The 22,768-nt window shown below is 39.3% G+C and overlaps 1 protein-coding gene across 2 annotated transcripts in view; it reads right to left on the bottom strand.

Annotated features, from left to right (window-relative positions):
- Positions 1–1,878: 1,878 nt before the first annotated feature.
- The window catches only part of stxbp6 (syntaxin binding protein 6 (amisyn)), a 56,678-nt gene continuing 35,788 nt past the window's right edge, over positions 1,879–22,768 (bottom strand). For both annotated transcript variants that reach the window (XM_041061515.1, XM_041061516.1), the window contains exons 3-6: positions 14,556–14,686; positions 14,244–14,409; positions 5,501–5,658; positions 1,879–3,745 (exon numbers count right to left, since the gene is read on the bottom strand). In XM_041061515.1, coding sequence (XP_040917449.1) covers positions 3,722–3,745; positions 5,501–5,658; positions 14,244–14,409; positions 14,556–14,686 — 479 coding nt within the window. In that variant the 3' untranslated portion in view covers positions 1,879–3,721. The remainder of the gene's footprint in view (positions 3,746–5,500; positions 5,659–14,243; positions 14,410–14,555; positions 14,687–22,768) is intronic.

The raw sequence follows: 22,768 nt of genomic DNA, 5'->3' as shown, positions 1-22,768 counted from the left end.
AAGGACAAGGATAGATACTGGGACCTCAGTGTTGCTAGAACAGGGAGGAAAAAAACTGAACCATTAGAGGTGTGTTTTAAGAGGGAAGTGAGGTATAATTCACAGGAGTTGGCAGAGTGAGTAATGGTAGCAGAGTCCTGCACAGAGGCTTTTATGAGGTACTTATTTCCCCTCTGCAGCTCTAAAAGCTATAGATCATGTGTATCATTACTGCTACAAAGGTTACTACCACGCTGCTTGCCAGATTGGTCCACATCATTAACTGGAAGAATAAAATACTCTTTTCAGAGGCGCCAAGGAGGGAGAAGATTACGTAGATGTTTTGATAAGATTCATTTCTGGTCATATTACTTTGCTATATCTTTATCAGTCTTTATCAACAATCAGCCTCACTCTTCTCTCCTTCCGTGAAAACAGTGAATGGTTTCAAAGCACTAAAATGCATTATCTATTCTACTCTGTGTTGCATGTTCATGATTTTTAATTGTCTACGATGCTGGTAACAGTAGGAAAATGTGTATATACCAAAAGATGAATGATCTTTGATGTGGGTATCCTTACATATTTACAGTCTAAAGACTAAATGGGATTAAGGGAAGTGACTGGGGTTTTTAAGACTACGTCAACTGCATAAATAAAATCTGGCTTGGAGCTTAAAATGTTATCAGCCTGACTTTTTCTACTGATTTCTGCCGATGGCACTTCAACTCTTTGAGTTGTGAAGAAGTTAACAAAAGGCCAAATCTGTTAAATATGTTTTACAGTTGGATATTCATCAAAAACAAGCTTCCCTTAAATGAAAACTCAACATATTTTGCACATTCAGGTTGGTTTACTAGTCATGGTGAGTACTAATCAGCATGTGAAAACGTTTGCATAAGGTCCTCTGTGACTCTGGAAGAGCTTTGTGAAATCTGACAACCAGCAGGGACAATAGGGTTTATCCCAGTTTGGGTTTGAAAACTATTCATTTTCAGCAGAAAGCCTACAGTACAGAGTGAAGGCAGAAAGTGTGAGAGATGTGGGTCCTTACCATGTATGGAGGGTCAAAGAGATGCTGCAGCGTTGAGTTGCATCATGGGAATAGAAGAATCCATCAGTTCTGGAGCTAAAAACATATTAGGGAATAATATGATTTATGACGATGATGATGATTAACATGTCTCATGAGATGTGTCTGTGAAAGAGATAACCATGGCACTGAAATTAAAACAGAAAGTACATGAAGGAACAATGGCAGCACTGTAGATTCTGTATGCGGTGATGAATTCTGATACTATGCATGTTATATTTTTTGCATAACAAATCATAATGAAACAAGGCATCTTCCATCAAACGATTTTTATAATACTATAGGCACACAAGGTCATTAAGGCATTCAATTTCAAAATCATTCCTGAACACTTTCAAAGTATTAATCAGCATTTCCTAGTCAATAACAATTCAAAGGCCAGTTTTAAGCCCCTGTTAAACTGCACTACTATTGAAATTACTAACATACATTTAGTTATTGTTTAAAGTTGCTACCTGTATGAAAAAGACGGGTCATTTATTTGAAAGCACATGAATTTCCAATCATTTGTTATAATCTCTTGTTGTGGGTCCCTTGGTTTATATTTGAATAATAGATTCTGTCTTTAAACTACACCACATGAGGGCAGTCTTTACTGCAGCCATGACTGAGGTGCACATGCTGAGATTGTACCCTTGCACACAGAAACACTAAAATTTCAATCATTTTCCTCTGCATCCGAAACCAGGCAATAGAATACTGATGCCATACATATCCCATATTTATGTCTATATAAAAGATATTATGAATCCTATAATTTGACCTTTTTCAGAATAAATATCACCAACTTTGATTTTGAGCAATTAAGATCTAATCATGTCAACTAACTGTGGCACGTATAAAAATTCTGAGCAGGCCCATTTGATTCTGATTTTGTATCAAGATGGCAAGAGGAAAAGAACTAATTGACTTTGAAAGAGGGTTCATTGCTGGGTAACCGATGGCAGGTGCTCGTGCGTTAGTGTGATATGTAAGGAAAGACAGAAGAGCACTTCTTCCTCAGGTGACTGAGAATGTTAGCACACCACCACCACCTAAACACCAAAATGAAGGAATGCCATTTTGAAGAAGGTGGTCTTCATAAAAAGAGACACTGAGAATAATATATATTCATTTTTTATATTGTTTTTTATTAAAACAATAAACATCCAAAGTGTTAGAGAGAGGAATAAAAGCACACTAAGAGTTAGGCAACTGGAACGTTTCATTATGAACTCAACAGTGCTCTGCAAGATAAGGTTGTCAGTGCATTGAAACATCATGAATTATAAAATTCAAAATATAAAAAGAATCAGATACATCTTGATTGTGAGGGTGGTACTTTGCCAGTGAGGAAGCCAAAAGGTACAGGCAGTGTGATGCCAGCACAAAAAAATAAACTACTACACACTGATGCTGCTATTCGAGACATTTGTCCTTTATCTATCAGTACACACATCATTATTAGGATTATTATGACAACCCAAATTATACAAAAAGCACAAGGGATGACTACTGAATGTTTAAAGATGAAATACAGCCAGGAGTAATTCCAAAACATCCCATGTTCATGGGACATATTAGCTCTACAGACATTGAGATAGTACTAGAAGAATTACATGTTTTGCTTTTTACAATGCAGAAGCTGGTTTACTGAATTCCCCCCTTTAACATAAATTATTGTAATGAAAAAGCTTATTCTTAAAACGAGTTCTTCAAGTGCACTTCCAAAAATATTGGCAACTGTATTCCATGTTCTAGTTGTTTCTGAATGGCTGAAAGTCTACAGAGGCCTAAATATTTCACTGTTGTTATATATCACCAAAACCACTCTATTCCATCTCACCTGCAGTGTTTGAAATAATATCTTGAAAACGTTTTTGACTAATACTGTTTTTATACAATTTGAAATCACGGACAGAAAAACAGACCAAAAGGGTGCAATGTCCAAGAGTCAAATGAGAGAAGGAAACATTAAATTGAAAATGAATACTTTTGGATTTACCGACGTTCGGGTGTAAATTTAATGCTGTTTTCTCCACAGGCATGTCAAACTCTTACATGTGTTGCCAAAATATTTATATGGTTACAATCTAAACATCAGATAAGAAAATCTGGGCTATCTTAAGGTATTTATATATTTGTGTGGTATAGTGCTACCCAATCCTAAGTCAGACCTGCCCCATGAGACAACGGTCGGTCACACTCACAAATCAGACTGCGTAATCACTGCAGTGCTCATAAATAACTCTTAACAATTAATAATCTGCGAGACAAGCTGTTCGTTGTCTTGGAGTGACTGCCGATAATGACTTGTCGGCATGTGTACACTCACATTAGTGTCTGAGCACATGAAAAGGGGAAGTGCTTTGAGTGACTGCGGATATCAAATACAGTCATGGCTGTGGCTTGCAACTTATTTTTGGCAAACAGAAGCATGAAAGATTCTGTTGACAGTGTGAAGTAGCATTGTTTACCTCTCTTCCTCCCCTCTGCTTGATGCGTCACGACCAGAAGATGCACCAGAATACAATAACCCAAAACATTAAAATGTTAACATTGTTAACAAATAGTAATAATATTCAAATTTTTAATAAGAATAAAATCTGGAATCCTTCTTCTGTACAGCGACTGGCGAGCCCCCCCAGCCCCGTTGGTTTTGGCAGTGGTTTAACACTTGTGCTTCATGGCAAGCTGTAGAAAAATTGGGGAGGGGGTTGCAGGATAATACCGTGAGAAACTCAAGAAGGTGCGAGCGGATTTTTAAATTACCCTATTAGAGAAATGCAAGCGAGCTAGAAACAACAAGCGGATGCAACAGACTGATTTCAGCAAAACGCAGGAGGGAACTGGTACAGATTTGATCACTGGAAAACTCTTCCACAAAGGAGAAAAAGCTGTTAGGGGAGGTTTATTATGCAGGTGCTGGAAGGCAGCCAGGAGTCCTGGTGTTTTTTATTCAGGCAATGACAAGTCATCTTCATTTATCTCATTAACAAGGGTTCTAATGGGCTTGGCTGGAGGCTCGTTAGAAAGATGACCAAGGGCACCAATCCAATACAAAGCAATGGGGTGTGGAGACATAAAGATGGTAGACACACATATTAACACACACGGACAACTGACTGAGTATGGGGTGTCTTGCTGTAGAATGAGGAGCTTTGAATTCTACAGACTAAACAAGTGGGGGCAGTAGAGCAGCACGCAGAAATGAGTGGTCTTGATTAAAACTGAGCAGCTCTGACTAAATCGGCTGCTGTCACACAGTGAGGCACAGAGATGGAATTGCAGAAGTGAACTAAGAGAAAAAGAGACAAGGTGACCCTCTCAGAGTACTGCTGATGCTTAGTGCTGCACTTGCCTATTATTTAAAGTTACACTAAATGCAGAGGCTCACTTAAAACACATGCGGGTGTCATTCTCAGAAATATAATGGGTAGGGTGCAGACTGTTTTGTTAATTCTAAAAGGAATGACGTTGTTGTCCATTTATACTGCTACCCACTGGTTTCAGACATGCAACAGCATGAGCTTTGTTAATAATGTGCAGGACAAATAAGTTATAAAGAAAATAATGTAAAAGCAAGCAAGCGAATTGAGAAATGCAGGCAAATGAGTGACTCTTCGTGGGGGTTCTACAGTCATTTTCTCCTGAAACCACCATAGCCAAGGCATTTTTATGTGCTTATCACTGTTATTGTAATTCATCACGGTGGGGAAGCTCATCTTTGAACAGTAAGAGGGCCATGCAAGGCTCTTAAAATGTCTTCCAATTATCCCACCATCACTAGTATTACATTATGCATCATTCAAAACAGTCAGTGCATGGCTTTACTATGAAAGTCAGGGACATTCTGCTGTTGTTGGAACATGTCTAACAGTGAAGGCTATCTGCCACTGCCAACACAACAATGAAAGAAGCCAAGCTGCAAACCCATGGGTGTGTGATATACTATATGCTGTTAAAAAGGCAGTTATGATGATCATTATCAGGTGTGTTCCTTATGAAGCAATACATTTTTTTATTTTGTTTCGCAGTAAAAAAAATCATATCATGCCAATAGCCTCATTAAGCAGCATGCTATTAGTTTTCCTGACAAACAAGAGATATGGGATAGATGGAGGATGAGAAAACACCCTATAGAGAGCAACAAAAGAGAGTAAATGAGGGACAAAGAAAAAAAACATTATCTTCCCAGAGCAGAGAGCACCACTGCTGAGAAGTTGGAGTCACAATAAAGCAACTCTTGCAAATATCCTCAGGTTTAAGTTAAATGTTTTTTTTCTCCTTTTGGCTAAACTAGTAATGACTTTAAAATCATGACTAGATATTCATAAGGCAGGATGTGGGACTCGAAGTCAGAATATCAATGCACTGTGTTAAAATACATACAGTAAACCCACCCTGAGGCTGTGCATTGTAATGTATCTTACTAACACATTGCCTCACCTTGTGCGCAGTGACAGCAAACTGTTCAGCACTGTTCATCATGTCTGCAGTCCTCTCCTCGGCCCGACCTAATCGTTCACCGCGCTCATTCAGAGCCTGGCTGGCCTTCTGTACAGCACTCGTCACACTGTCTGCGGCCGAGTGTAGTATGCTGTTACCTGCAGATAAGGGTGGGAGTGAGGAAGCCAGACAGCAGAGAGGTAAAGAAGGCAGGTAAAGTGAAAAAGGAGAGAAAAGACAAAAGGGAAAGAAATTGTTATTGCTTTGGTGACTGCAGGAGACCACCAGTGACATTAGATGCAGTGTAGTCCAATCAGTGACCCTGAGTATTAGTGCTAATGGAGGGACACAAAAACATGAAAAAGTAAATGGTTTTCCATCAGGTGCGACGTGGGAAGGTGACTAATGAATTTTCTTAAAAGCTGATTTACTTTGAGCAAAGAGCAAGTGAAATTAACCTTTTCGAACTTGAAAGTGTGCAACAGCAGCACGTGCAATGCTGGATTTAATGTCTCTTTTTAGGAAAGCATGTCATTGCTGTTGACATTCAACACTGCTTTGGAGCCAGCTCTGTGATTAGTCTCCTCTTTTCAAAACTATAGTGTAATAAAAAGAGGATATGTGCTTTCTGCTTGGGCAATCCTTGAGGCACAGTAGTGGCTATAAGACAGAGAACGTCTTCAGATAGCTGTGGCAGCCCTGCGGATGTTTCCTCTGACAAGCCATTAATCTACTGCACGTCGGGAGTGCTGCTGCTGTTATGCACTACGCTAACAACTACACCAGCAATCTTCCTGCTGCTTTCTCTTTGTTGGCAATACAGTTGCCTTGTTCCAGTGGGGATCTGTCAGTTTATGTAGATGTACCACCTGAGGGCAGCATGCCAGTGTAGAGAAAATATCTGCCTTGTTTTTGAAGTTGTCACCTACTACTAACATGATCTGCTACCTGGTTGCCCAAAAATAATGAAAGGGGACTTTCAGTCTGCAGTGGCAAAGTCCTGACAAGTCATTATTAATTACAACAACAGAGCGGCAGCACAGGGTCCACAACGTGACAATAAGTCAAAATGAAAAATGACTGGGAGCACAATATTATGCCCAATTTAACATAACACATGGCGATATTTGAACAATTTGATTTCTTTAGGACTGATCAGACGATGACAACCCCAACCACTGCAGAAGGGTCAAACATACAGTTTTGTTAAACCAAATGATTCACAACTACACTGTCTACTCCCTGTACCCAACTTTAAAAAGTGGAAAAATAATAAAGAAAAAGACTATGAACACCCGGTGATAAGATAAGCTAGATTCAATTCTCCAAAGTCTATATCCTCAAATATACAGTAAATGAGTTTGAAGAGAAGGAACAGACAGAGAAACGCTTCAAGGTACTGGCTCTATTAAGACTTGACAAGCCTGAATCTCTCTTTTCCCAGAGGAAACTACAATATAGTGAGTGTATGTCCCGTAGCATGAAGGCAGGTAGGCTGAGTGACAGATAATTGGGACGGCTCCTCTGCAGTGGGTTATATGACAGCCCCAAAAGCAGACGGTGAGGCCAGCTGGTGTTCCTTCAAAAGAAGTTAACTTGATAAAGTCAAAGCAATTTATGTAGAGACACACCCGCACCACAGACACACAGATGGACCTATAGTTCTTCATAACCACACCTACGCACACAAAAGGAAATGGAAACACATGCACATATACAAGGTCTTCCATCAGCAAGTTCTTCCAGAGATTACAGTCAATGAACCACAGACGGCAGAGCACACTGTTCATGAAAAACACATCTGGACCAATGATGAAATAAGCCTCACCTTTTTCATTTGCTCAGAAATGAAATCAAACACCACAGCAAGCTGTAATAGTCAAGACTCACTCTACGATGCAGCTACAAAGTAAATCTGGTGTTTACTTTCCAAACTTGGATCTATGAGGCCATTAGCAAAGGAATGTTCATGTGTAGCTTTAATATACTGTAAATGACGATTCCAGTTTACATAGGCTAAAACACATTCCTGTTCTGTCTGGGAAAGAAAAAAAAATTCTTGTAGTGGCTTTAGGTCTTCACAGAAAGGATAAGACCTTTTCACCTTCAAACAGATTCCTCTTAATCCTCTCCTCTTGCAGGGTAACCCTGGGAGTAATACTCCCATCATCCTCTATATAACCCCCCACCCTCACAGCCTCTCCACACCATGCACTCAGAGAACATATTCCTTTATATGTCTGCACACAATTTTCCTTCCTCTGGTGCCTCTCTTCACTCTGAGAGATCAGTGGCGGGCTGAAGCGTGGGCTCCCCCAGTGGAGAATGTAATTACAGAAAAGGCAGGGTGGAGACATTCTTGAGAGCTTATGAAGGGGCTGCTGCATTAGGAGCTGAATGAAACGTGTAGGAGTAGATTATGTTACATGGTGCCATCGCTGTGATCCAAACTCTGAGCCTTAGTGTCTCTTAAAGTGGGAGCTGATCAGCCATCACTGTTATCAGTGGGGATAACAGCCGTTCTTTTATGTTACTTCGGGGGTTCACTGGTATTAATTCTGCATTTTAATCAGGCAGGAGTTTGTGAAGATTTTGTCAACTTGCATTGTTGACTGAGAATGGCTTACAGTACAGTGTGAGGCTCAACCTTACATACCCATGACACACCTCTCCCAAAAATGCAGAAAGAATGTTGTTGCTATACCCCATGATATCATGATAATAAGCCAGGGCTTCTTGAACAATGACCAAAAAGGCAAGTTGTTTTCCGGCAACAAAATATTCCTGAAAAGGGGAACTATGAGCAAAGATAAACATAACAAGGAAGGGGAAAGATCATTCAAAGTCAACCCCTCCTTTCCCAGTTCTGCTGTAAGCAGTAGATTACAGGCTACACTGCTGTGGCGCTGAGAAAATAAGCTGATGGATATCAACAAGAACGTGTCAGATACACTTCACGAGATGCCGACAGCCAAGTCACATTAACTCTCAAAGCATATGGGATCGATTAGATCGGATGGTTAATTTCAAGAACAAACACACCTACACAAAACGGATCCATGCACATAAAAACATGTTACAGTGCCTTTAATATTTTCACTGTAGCAGTGCACATGATCATATCATTACAGTGCTAAGATAATGATGCGGGGTGTACTATGTGTGGGTGTCTGAAGGCAGAGGGGGTCTTAGAATAATTTCTTTTAAGTATCAGCACGCACATACTTATCTGCGCTTCAGCAAGTTCCATCACAAATTGTCCTTTCAAGGGTTTCAGGATTTCTGTAAGTGATCCCACTCTCATACACATCCAGTCGCTTGACTTTGAAGTACACTGTAATTTCAGTTATTTTCAACATGGGCCTTGTTTTCTCAGTTTCTGCTATTATGAGATTAGCAATATTAAAACGTTTCATCACAATTATGTCAACTGTGTGTGTGTGTGTGTGTTAAATATTGAGAATCACTGAAAGAATCCAATTTTCCTGCTTGTACAAGATATCACAAGGTAGAGGATGGGCAGCCAGAAAAGTAAACAAGGAGGTGTGTGAGGAATACTAAAACAGTATCAAATATACTTACCTGTTATAACTGCAAGGTTCTGATAACGGTTGCACCCAAACCACAATTATATTTATAATTTGAGTGCTGTTGTGACATAAAATGTCTTTTAATTTATTTTTTAAATTCAACAGACTGAAGTTTCTTTTGCGTTCTATGACTGACAACAGCACAGGTGGAGATAAAAGTTAATAAGTGACATATGTTGCTTGGAATGAGGGCTTCTGAAATGCTTCTATGCTCTTTTTTAAGTTTTCTTATTTACAAAGTTTGATAAAGAAAAAAAGGAGGAATTTGAGAGCTTAGAAAATCTGATGTATTTTGACTTGGATTTACTTACAGTCCATACTATATTGGGGGAAAAACATGCTACAATGCTTGGTTTTATTTCCTATTCATTAAGAACGGAGAACAAAGGCAAGTTAGAAATAAAGAAGTGATTTGCTAATGGATAATGTATAAAAGAACAGTGTATAAAATAAGAAACGTGGAGGAAGAATTGTCTAATGTAATCATCATGAACCAAAAGATACAGTCATGCTGCTCCTGCTGTAAGAGAAACCCCTGCTGCAGTTTAATTAATGCAAATCTTGACATTACCCACAGCAGTTTAATGGAACAATCGCAGAGGTTCAACCAAGAAGGGCACCTCCCCCCGGCAATCATGACACACACCTATTATTTCTCTATAGCCTTTTATCCAGTCGGTTTTCTTTCTTTCGATGGTTAATCCCAAACCTTTTATATAAGGCCATTCTCTCTTCTGTGTATTTCTCCCAAATAATTAAGCCATTTGTGCATTTCCCTCTTTTTCCAATACCACTCCCTCCCAAACAAATATACATTGTATATTATATATCACTGTTTTTCAGGCATCACAGTGCTGTTCCTCCCCATCCCCACCACCACAACTAGTTTAGCATCAGAAGATATTTTCATTCCTGCACTATAACACAGCTGCTAATGTAAAACGTGTAACCTAGTGCTTGGATTTACAATAAATAATCATATCGTAAATAGCAATTAAGTAATTAATCTGCATAAACTTGTTAATCTCTGCTGTATTAACTAAATTTTATTCATTTTTAATGCACATATTTATATATCCTACAAATACTCATTATTTTGTGAGTGTAGCCCCTGAATGACTCCTTCAACCCCTTAGTTAATCACTCAGACAAAAGCAAGGAGATCAACTTGCCCCTGACATTTTCCTGACAAAAATCTTGACCTTGCTTGTTCAGTTGACCTTTAGTCATTATCATACTGGTTAAAAAGCTTCAGCAAGACACCAAGGACACTAATGGGGACTAACATGGAACATTATGTCCTAAATGTACCTCAGAGCCATGCTGACACTGACAGAAAAACAGCTACTAGGTATTCATGAACAGCCTACTCTTACAGGTTTTAATCAGCAGATAAATGTCAGCATCACAGAATGCATTAAACAGCTTTAATTTCCATCATTATAACCTTGACAAAGCTTCAGTGCTATTTAATGAAATGCTATGCAGGAGTAGAGAATAGTAAGGAAACCATTAGCGAAGAAGGACTCACTGTACTGCATTGTACGTCAAAATGTGATTTACCTCTGACAGTGCTCAGTGACACACAGTGACAGTGAGGGAGGAGGACAGGGAACATAACTCGCATAACCTTTAAATGTAAACTTAAAATCCCCACAGTGCCAACACACACAAGAGAAATTTTGACCCTGTGCTCACTGGGAGCATACAAAAAAAAAAAAAAAAAAAGCTGTGTGTGTGTAAATGTTAACTACAGTATTGCCCTAAAAATGACAACACGGGTCAGTTAAGTCCCTGAGAGCCAGGAGCATACCCTCAGCTCAGACGTCAGGGGACAAGCTTCATTTTAAACTTTTTAAATCCAACTTTGCAGAGTGACCCAATGTACTATAGTCAGATTTTCAAGTGTATCTACTGTATGGTACTGTTTGAGACCCTGCTGTTGCTAACACTGTAGTCAAACGTCTGAATTCCAGATGTACAAGGGAAATATTTCCCATATCCTGCATTTGCTTGCCATGTTTGCCAAGAGTTAGTAGTAGGTATTTCTGAAAGATAATGTGGCCCCTTATCAAACCAGTGTACTATTGGAATGCATTATTTGCTAGTAGGGGATATATTTGCTTAACTTAGTCTAAGAAACTTTGTATATCATCACGACATCTGGAGGAATTTAGCACTTTATAGCAGGGGACATAACTTTTTAAAATTTTGTCCAAGTAGTTTTATTCATCATTGGCTTACCTTGTCTTAGTAGATGACCATGGTGTGCAACAAATTCTTTCCTCATTCTGTTCAAAAAGACCTTGCAACGGAAAATGACTGAATCTACAGCTTGGTCTTCTGTGATGAGAAAATATCGAAAGTCATTGTCAGCTTTGATGTTTAAAACATGATAGTGTTGAAATTAGTCCAGAGGCGTTAAGATTTTTGGAATATGAAATTGTATGTTAAACACTGAAGGGTTCAGTTCTTTATAAATGTCATGCAACTGTGAAACTGGTTACTGTTTTATCTGTTGGGTAAAATGTAGGTTGCACAATGATTACTGCAAAAATGGGTATTTTATGTTAAGGAACTGTAACTGGTATGACATGTTAGTGAAAATGGATTTAAACACGGCTGATATTTATGCAAGTTGCTTGTTCACACTTTACCGGAGAACAGGTTTGCCTAATGTCAAGGGCTTAAACTGAATTAGCTTTTAATCTTCAATCTAACAAGTTTTATTTAAATAATTCTGCATATCAATATCAAATCCTCCACTAACTCCAACTGATTTAACAGGTGCCTTTATGGCCTCTCACATTTTCACCTGTTGAGAGTCAGGTGATACCACCTGATGATTAAATGCTATTATTACTTCACAGATGCATTACATGAATAAGATGTCTACTGTCTGAAGTCTATTACCATTGTCTGAAGTCTATTACCATTTTCAGCTCAAGATTAACAGGACCTCCTGTGCTAACATGTAGTCAGAATGGGAAAACACTGCAAGATTAAGCTCAAGTAAAGAGCAAAGCTGCTGGCATCCACAGGCCACTGATGACATTGTCATAACAAGCTTTAATATCCCTGGTACACACATTGAGAAACCAACAACCACCCCCAGAGATTTGTCACTTGGCAGTAATATCACCCTCATTAATTCTATGCTTGCTATCTTGAATGGCAGCACATATTTGTCTTACAGGACTGCTTAACCAAATGTGCTTATTGCACTGATTTACATGTCTTGATTTGTCTCTATTAATTAACTATCTATCTTATGTTTTCAACCGCCATCCCGGGTGTTTTTGCAGATAGAGTCTCCCACAGTTATGGTCCCACACCTGAGCAGCGTCATGATTTTTGTTTTGCACTGGTGTGAGACTTAAACTGGAGTGGACAGAGTTGGCAGCAGGCTGGCATCCTCTCTGTTTCTCCTGTCACAAAGTGCGTGGTGAACTGTCAACTTCTTCATCTATCACACACAGCTTCCTCTGCAAACAGGGAGCCAGGAGTTCATTATCAGATCATCACCCAGATTGACTTCCAGCATGGTGTCAATAGCACCATGCTGGCTCTTAAAAGTTTAACTTATATAGGGCATGTAGCTGGGTGGGTAAATTCATTAATGTTACAAGCATTTATATCCAGGGCAGTCCTATGAGTCTTGTAATCGTCCATGGGTTTCTTAGATTTTGTGCAGTTAAGACAATGTTACAGTAAGCGTAATTTTCAGGAGGCGTGCGGTTCATATGCTACATTTGCACTCCATAATCCATCCTACTCTAAGGACCCTCAGGTTCAGTGCTCTCTGGGACACCACTACCATCCCACCTACACATACAGAGGCTATAGTATACACCAGGGGCAGCATGAGAGAGTTAAATATGGACATGGTTTTCAGAGTAGGAGGGAGGTCAAGGCAACTTAAGAGAATGTTGAAGAGAATGAGCATATAGCAATAGTGGGTTCCCACACACATAGTATAAAAATGAAAAGAAACAAAGGAAATTTGACAGTAACCACAGTATAGTCCAACTTCTCTGCACTGCACTGTATGTTTAATACTTTCCAAAGCTGCAGCATCACCCAGGAATCCCAACAAATCTATTTTTTGCATCAAGAGTGAAAGCATATGTTCCAATTAACAAGAGACTCTAGGTTGTTATTACTCAGTCTGTGACTTCACAGTAAAATTTCATTTGTAGTCAAACAGTTAAAAAAAAAAAAAGTTTGAAATCTGGCAATCTTTTTTTTGTATGTTTTTTTGTTTTCTATTTCTGGTAATTGATTCCTGTATGTGTGGCAGATGGACAAACTGCAGGTGGTTATGGAGTTTCCATAAATAAGTCCATGAATAATACAAGAGACTGAACGGTGCTCAAAGATGAGGCTTGGGGGTAAATAGATCAATATTTGATCAAGCCACGCAGGATGCTGCATTCTCTACTGGGTTTCACTGTAGAGGAAACATCAACCTGCAACAAAATCCTCCACCTCCTGGGTAACAAACTGACCAATTATGTGGTTTTGCATTAACATTTTACATGTCTGAAATGTTTGGGAATCAGTTGTGCTTTGACTTGTTTAAACACCCTGTCATCACTTATTAGCTGGGCATGAAATTATTGTTATTTTCAGAGGGAGAGGTTAGCTTTCAGCTGACTGTTTAGCCACAGTCTCACAGATTTAATATCAGTGTCAAACAATAATTATGGGACTGTTACAGATCTTACTGTGATGTTTGTTATTTTGAAAGGTGGAAACCAATCAAAACTAATGAATCTCACACTTGAGGCACACAGTGAAATGGGTCAACATCACATGCTTTAGGGAAAATCATTATTTAGTGTTGTATTTCTATGTGCTGTAAAACCAGCCATTCTGTGTCAGACACTTTGAGTCACAGCTGATGCATTTTGTTAGAAATCATCATTGACCTCACTTCAGCAGAGTGCTCAACAGATGCTGTGTACGAGGAATAAACATGCATTTTCATACACACCAGGTGCTGGTTGTCATCATAAATAATCAGATTCAGGCTGGCTTACAGCACAGTATGACAGCAGTGAGTCTGCCATTGCAGAGCCACCGCGCTCTGAAGAGAAATATTAACAAAGAACAGTTTGGAAAGCTTTTTTTTTTTTTTTTTACTGTCTTACCCCCCAGCAGTTTGGACTGACAGTTGACAAACTCTGGTTTCCGTGCTGAGCTGTAGCGCTGGCAGGTGTGGTGAAGGATCTGGATAAAGGTGCACTTCTCTCCTGCTGAACCAGCAACCCACTGGTCAAAAGCATTATCAAACATCAGGTCAAACTCTGGACAGTCCTTGGAGAGAATAAAATTGAAAAGGAGAGATGAGAGTGTGTAGTAAGGGAAAGAAAATATATAAAATATCAGGAGAAAAAGTTATTTAAAAAATGATTTTGTATCAGTGCACATTTACCCCTAAAAGGAGACTGAAAATTACATACTTTGTTGGGGTCAATGCCATTGACTTGCCGTAGCTGGTCAATTGTCCACTGTGACCTTTTCATGAAGGCAGAAGATCCCTGAAACTGCTTCACCTTAGTGATGGATAAGTGAGTAGGTTTCTTATTCGTCACTGTGGAAACAAAAACAATATAACACATCCAGATAAGAAAGCTGCAGCAATTATAAACTTCAAAATTAAATTCCAGGGTATGAGGTTTCTGTGTAACTTCCCCTATGTTTCAGATACAGTGACAAAGTCTGGATTTGGATAAATGTTCAGTTCAGGTCACAAGATGAGGATTTTTGAGTCACTGAGTCATGCTAAAGCCACAAGCCTCTTTCTGTGGGCGGCAGAACAAAGGGAGCCATTAACCATGGACATTTCACTTTTCGAGCAAACACCAACTGAAACTATGATACAATTTCTAATGAGAAGACACAGCCAACAATGAACAATAATCTTGTATAGAGTAAGAAGTGAAATGCATTTCTGTTGTGTTCCAGCAACACAAAGCAAATATTTCCACTCAACTGGTTTGAAGAAAATGAAGACTTGGTTATGTTGTTCCTGTCAGTGTACAAATTGATGGGGTTTTTTTTTTTCATATGGTGCCAGAAACAACTCATTTCTCTTCACGAAAGTGATGTATTTCTTCCACTGCACTGCTGACTAAATCTAAGTGGGTAACAAATGACATTACATTCAAGCATGGAGGTATTGCCTTTGAACAACTCACAAAAGAAATACGGACATAATAACTAGGGATGCACCGAATATTCGGCCACCGAAAACTTTCGGCCGAAAACGGCCCAAAACTGCATTTTCTGTTTTCGGCCGAAAGACTTCTATCACCGAAACAACGCGGCCGAAACAGGATGTTGTAATGACGCAACCGAAAACCGCGGCCGGTACGAGCTTGTCTGGAAAGGCCAACATGTCCGCGGTGTGGACGCATTTCAGTCAATCTGAGAAAGACACGCGGATAGCGATTTGCAAAACTGTCGAAGTTCCAAGAAGGGGGCGCATCTGCAAGGAATTTCTCCACGTCGGGTTTAATTTATCACCTGAAATCCAAACGTCTCGATCGCTGTGCTGACTACGAGACGAATGCAGCACGGAAAAGGAGGATCCCTGCGAGCCACGCCCACTCCGTCTGGGCGGACGTTTTTTAAAACTTCACTTAAAGCGCTGCAACTCTTCGTGCATGTGTTGTTGTTAAAGGCCTACGGTTAACATATGGGCTATGGCAATCTTTCGTTTTGATACACTATTATATTGTAGGCCTACAGCGAAAATTTTAAAATGCACTTGACTTATATGCACTTTGTGTTTTTATGAGAGAACATATTTTAAAACCTTGTTTAAATTGATTTATTCTTTGAAACGTTCGTATTAATTTATGTAATCGCAATGCCTTGCAATTTTAGTGAGGTTAGCACACAGTCATAGCCATAAATGCAATGGTACTAAAAATTGGCATGATAATTTCTGTGTTTCGGCCTTGGTTTCCTCATTTTTCGGTTTTCGGTTTCGGCCAAGAATTTTTATTTCGGTGCATCCCTAATAATAACATCCAACTTGGTAACAAACTGTGCAACAATAGTTGTATAACAATAAAGGTTCATAACATTTGTACAATCCAGGAACAAAGTGCCAGTCTGCTGTAATTTATTTGAGACACTTTCTTTGTTGTCTGGTGCATGACCTAATGAGCTCGTCCAACAGGACTAGTAAGAAGCTTATGAATAACTAAGGTGTTTTAAGGTGCCAAAAACTTTACTCTGACTTTTCACCTCATGTCCAATAACCTATTCACTTTGTCCTCCACTTGGCCACTCTTGTCCCAGCCATGGAGTGTCCATGCTCAACTCTTCCTATACGGATATCAACACCAGCACCCCACAGCTGGATGTGTGTGTGGCTGGATACTGAAACCTTTTGTCCTTTTCAGGGGGAAACATGCTCCTGTGTCGCTTTTTTAACCCCAGCAGCAGACCTCTGCTTCCGCTCTCCCACATTTGCCATTGTGTCATCTCAGAGAGAAGGGGAGCTGTTCGGGTCACTTTCACTGCTGTTGCCCTTTACTCTGCTTCTATATCTGTCTGAAAACACCACTGGCTTCCTGCTGGCTGTCATTTTTCATTTTATTTTTTTTATTCAGGTTTGCTTTGTGAAAGCTCTGCCGCACCCTTTACTGGATACGATTTTAAAAATATAGGTAGGGCTGAATGTTACATCAGGTGATATATTCGGTAAGCAAACTCCCCTGAGAGGAGGGTTGTTTGGATATGTTTTGTGTATCCATTTAGACAGCTGCAGTTAATACTTGAGGTGCGGCACAGAGGTTGCAGGGTGGAACAGCTAGACAGACGGAGACAGATTCAATACGGGCAGACTGGCAGATATTTCTTTTAAATTCTATTCTTTGTGAGTTTATTTTTATTCAAACCAACAGCCACAACTATGACAAAGAAATGAAGTGAGTGATCAGAACTTTCTTGGGTCACGCAATAGGCTAATGGAAGCTCTAGAAAGCAGAAAATTTTATAAAGAGGATGACAGCTGGATGTAATGAACCAATGTGCTGAAGGGTAGAAGTTTGGAAACTAAGGTTGTCCAATTCGCAGCAAGAATAATTTGTCTTTAAGCTACATTCATGGCAGATGATAGACTACAGCACAGAACCACTACTTTCACCAAACTGATTAAGTAGAAATAGGGTTTTATGGCTCTTACTTGATAAGTGGAGGACTGGTAGCTGAAAGATAAAAGACACAAGTACAGTAAGAATTCAACAAGAAACCATCTCTCTCTCTTAGATGCGACCCTCGCCTCACTATCTTATCCTACCAGAAACATCTTATGATTAATAATCATCAGTGAATCTGAGAATAAATTTTCATTTAATTAAAATTGTTTGGTCTATAACATGTCACTAAATAGCGATAAATGCCCATTACATTCTCATAGCTCAAAGTTGTGTCTTCAGATTATATGAGTAGCTACAGCTGGTAAGTGCTATCATCTTTGTATAATAAAGCACTAATCTATGTTTCAGTTGTTTCGGTACAGTCGTATGTGATAAGTGTGACCAGACTTCCCCTCAAATATACCAAGCTGTATAAAAGCAGAACACAATGTACTGAAAATACAGTAGCAGTAGTTTTTTGTAATATACTGTACTAACCACGTCATGACTCAGTGGTTGTAAATTTCTGCACCTACACTGTACTATACAACATAACAGACGAAAAAAAATTATGATTATGAATGAGCGCAATCCCTGAGCCTGAGAGGCTTTAACTGAGACATCCCTGCATTAGCATATTCACTGTCATATCACAAGCTCTGTAGCGAGCCTGCTTTGGAAACAATCATACTGACTCCAGGATTAGAATAACGGTTGCGTAACACTGTAGGAATGGCGTGAAACACAAGAAATACATACTAAATGATCTGTTGCTCACATGGTAAGTAATATTTACTGCACATTCAGTCACAATCTGGTATCACCGTTTGTTTTTTCCATAGTGAAATTATGACATTACTCTGAGACACATCAGTGAATATGTCAGAGACCTGTCGTCTCCAGGAAAAGGGGCTGAATTGTCAACACATTAACACTGAGGCCTTAATCAAACTGCCAGACACCTCTGAGCCTCTAAAATCAATTTCATATTCAGCTGTTGACTCCCACCTTGTCTGAGTAGCTCCCATGCATATTAAACAATTACTGAAAGTTAGAAGAGATGGCTTTATTGAAACAACAATCAAGGAGAGGACTATACTCAATCCCTGCTACTAAAATAAAACCTCAAGTTGCTTTCACAAAATTTAATCACCGAGTGATTAGTTTTATGTTGTCCAGCATGTTGACATTACCCACTGTCGCAGTAAGCTTTTCTTTTGGACAGTGTCTTGAAACAGTGTTCAGACAACTATTAAACACCTCGACCACCACTCCTGCATGTATAATTGTACTGTGAGTGGTCACGATTCTGATGAGCTGCTCAAGTTGTGTTGAGATTGAGATTTACGGGCCAAAGTTCACTGAGTGAAGTTTCAAAGATGAATGAAGACATATTTTCCCTTCCTGTACATGAACTGAAGTGGACAGGACATGAAACTCTGATGTGACACGCTTCACGGACTTGTTTCACTTTAAAAAACAAACGCAAACATAATCACAGTCACACCCTGAACACAATGTTGAAACATAATAAGCTTTATGAGAACAAGCAAACGCCACTTAACACTCCATAATGTAACTAGAAATGAGGAAAGACCAGAACCACTGAGAGGCTGCCAAAGCCATTGTTTCCATGTGGGCTGGCTGTCAGAGGAAGGCCATGCTGGGGTTCCTGTCCTGCTCTTTTCTCATGCTCTGATGGTGACATGCTCTCACTTCCTCCAGTGGATCAGTCCCTTGTTGTGCTTGGCTATGCATGAGTGCTGCGACCTGAAGGGAAACTCGTACTGTACCATTCACATGCTGCGGACATCACAAAGGAAATGTTCTCAGAATCAGCTTTCCCTCAAGGAAATATTATCATAGTCGGGGTTGTTAAGAGAGAAATGTGAGCACTGGGAGGATTTCTAGCAAAAGCAGTAATGTCATAAATGATCATGTGAGAAGTGCAGGTTGCTGATTTTGAATGCATACAAGCATTTGTGGAAATGTTGAGTACAACACTATGGCAACAAAGATCATCCAGAACAACTATGGAATGTATGCAGAAATATCTGAGCTTGCCGATGATACCATGAAAGCTAACAGAATATGAAGAAGGACCACCCACATGGGAATAACATTAATAACTTCCTTTCCCTTACATAATACAACTTTATCCTCATGTCAACACCGTTGCTTATCAAAAATCTCTTTTCCACAAGCCAGAAATATGATAAGCATCAACATTTTGGGCCATCCAAGTGGACACATGAAATTCCAGAGCCACAGAATAATAAAAGATCACATCAGATATGGTAGATAATGTGTAACTGAACAAGCAGGGAAGTACTTTGTTTCCCTTGGAATGACTGGTTGTTTCAAGATTAACCCACCAAGGAGAAAATTAAGTTTTACCAAACAAGACACTTTTGCTGCTTCTAAAAACAATAAATTCCTGTATTCCTGTGCAAGAAAAGATATTTGGCAGCTAAAATTTCCTGACCTCGGGTGTCCAGAATAGCTAATGTGAAAACGTAATTAAAATATGTCATCTGTGATCATTTTGCTGAGCAGATCTTTTTTCATATTACAATTTCTGATTACAAGATACCCTGTGAGTCAACCTTAAAATATGAAAGCACATTTTTAATAATTTGACTCCCATCAGTCCTACTTCAAAGGAGCATTTCACAGCCTCTATCTCAACCAGGTGTGCTAATGATCTCTTGACAAATCAGACCCCTTCAGTCAAGCAGTCAATTGGCTCTTTGCTCTAACATTATGTAGACACGGTTGCCATGGCAATCTCATTTGCATGGCACAAAAGACACCTGAGAAGAAGGGACTGGCACCAAGCCAGATTCATACAGGGACAGCAAGCTACACATGCAATTTTAACGCTTGATCACAATTAACAGGATTTCAAAATCCATTTTGATATTATTAGGATAGTTGAAAATGTGAAGCGCTGGGCCAAAAGAAATGCTCTACTATAGTTTGTTTGGCTTGGCTGAGGAGATGAGGCCATGAGTGGTGAGTATGAGCTCAGGAAAGTTCAGAGTTCACGTGAGGATAAGGGCACACACAATGCTTTCATCTTAGGCAAAGAATTTTTGTTCACACTTTGTGAAAACACCGAACTAAAGAGTCATTCTCAAGTGCCTATGAAGACATCTACAGCATTTTATGACCCCATCTTTTGAGGTAACAATGACAACAACAACAACCTGAAATGATTGCCTGTGTATTGATTACAGAATTCAAACCAGCTATCTTGGTACAAAAGACACTATCTTGCAAGGTAAACACCAGAACAGTTTGCTTTACAGGTTGAATTTTGCGACTTGTTATTAAAGCCGTCGTCTAAGGGCATGTCTAACACTTCTCTCTGTCTGGGTCTATGATTACAGGCCTATTTTAAAGCTGCCCCCACTCTGCTTGAGCTGAACACGCAGTTATCTTCAGAAAGAAGCTGTCACTGGAATGAACCACAGCACTGGCTAGACTAGCAACAACACCCCAGAACAAAGGCCTCTACAGTCTATTCATGGGTTTGAAAACACAGTGACTGCTTGTGTGCAAGGTCTCCCCAGGCGGGGTGGTGCCCATGCAGTGGCAAGGCACCAATAGTAAAAGGGAAAGCATATACCAAGGTGAATAATAGCTACAGTAGAGACATAGACACCATTAGCTTAATTCAACAACATAGTAGCAATGGAGCAGTGCACAGCTGTAAATCCTCATACAACAATAAATCCCTTATTTAAAACAATTGCAAAACAGTTTAAATAACTCTGAGTCACTACAAAACTTGTTTGACTGCAAACAAGTGGTACTGCATGATTTACAATAACTCTTAGTTGGACTTTCATCAAGTTCACATTAATCCTAAATCATTTTATTACGTGAAAGGATTTCTAATCAGCAAGCAGCAGACCGTAACTGGCTGACTTTTACTTTGATTGAGACTAAACTGCAGTGATCCTTCAAATGACATCTTTCAAATTCTTTGAGAGAGAGAAAATAATCTTTTGAATATTTGACAAATCCAGAGGTCTGTCACAGCTGGCTGGCAACTGAGCGAGACATTGCGAGGAATAGCTTCCTTGTGTATATTTTTTTGTTTTCTGCCACCACCTTCAAGTGAATCTGAACTTTAATTTAAGCTTCTGTATGTTTAGATTTTGTGACTAATAACGCCTAAAAACAACAGCCATGTGCCACTGCTAATAGCTGTAATCTGTCACAGTGTGAATATGTATGGGGTACAGCTAATGGCTGTTAAAATGACTACAACACCAGGAGACTAGAAATTATGGTTGGAAAAAGGACTGTCATTCTCAAATTAACTAAAACTGACTTTGCATGTTTGTATTTTAATTAACCTAACTATGACTGAAATGGCATCGATGTAACCTCATGTTCAAACCATCTGTTCAGAGTAAAACTGGTTTGTCTTTGAGGATCTTCTGAAAGTCAAGTTATTTCTTTCATCCGACCTCCGTGAAAGCGTAAGAACTCAAAATCCAAATGAGCCTTTTAAAACATAGCAGCCTTTTGCCTTCAGACACATCCGTTATCCATCCAATTATAACACTCACCCAAGGACAACACATTAAAAGGATTCTGGAGGCTTGACAAATCATGTGCGTCAGCCATCCAAAACGAAAACTCTCATTTGAGGCACCATAGCTTCTTTAAGTTCAGTTCAAATCAAAGCAACTCTGAAATTATTAAAGGATGTGTCTGAACTGAAGAGTTCATTAAATTTCACGTTCTTTGTTATTATACTTGTCTATTTTTTGAATAAACAGGTGAGGAGCGTTATTACATATTACGTGAAATGTACCAAGGCAATTGTATAACATGTTTTTTTCTTTTCTCAGTTTCATAATTTCTGTACAATGTCACATAACATTTGTGCCAATGCCATATATTCTAATCTAATAACTTATTTATGCGTGATCTAAGGTTTCCGGTTTCCTTGTTGATCATCATTTCCATCTCTTCTGTGGAGATCACAGTTAAACTAAACTTCGAATGACTTTCACCATAAACTTTAGTCTTAGCAACTGAACAGTATCATGGTAAGGCCGTCTCAGCAACACTTTGGTTATGAGGTGATGAGATGATCTGTTGACAGCTTATGATACACACTACAAACATGCTACTGATCATTCTGACATCTCCCCTGATATCAGAGGTGTCGAGTGCAGCTTGAGGAGTTGAATGATGAAGTAACGTGAAGGGTAAGGTTATTACAGGGTAAAACTAGAGTTGCCATCTCGCGGTTCAATGCCTCAGCCAACCAGTTGCATCCATGTTTCTCTAGATTCATGTAATGTTGAATGTTTGCAACAAATTTGATTTAATTCCCTCAAGGCCATCCACAAAAAAAAAAAAAGTGCTATAAGTAAGTCATTTTGCACCATACAAGACCAAAAACAAATTCAAGTGTACACAAATGCAGAATATTTTTTGTCTTACAGCTAGTGATAAATAGTTCCAGACCCACAGTACATCAAGCTTAGATTACATTT

The sequence above is a fragment of the Toxotes jaculatrix genome, chromosome 17, assembly GCF_017976425.1.
Source record: "Toxotes jaculatrix isolate fToxJac2 chromosome 17, fToxJac2.pri, whole genome shotgun sequence".
In the NCBI taxonomy this organism is placed as follows: domain Eukaryota; kingdom Metazoa; phylum Chordata; class Actinopteri; family Toxotidae; genus Toxotes; species Toxotes jaculatrix.
The sequence above is the reverse complement of the archived record's forward strand: the minus strand, read 5'-3'. Positions and strand labels throughout refer to the sequence as shown.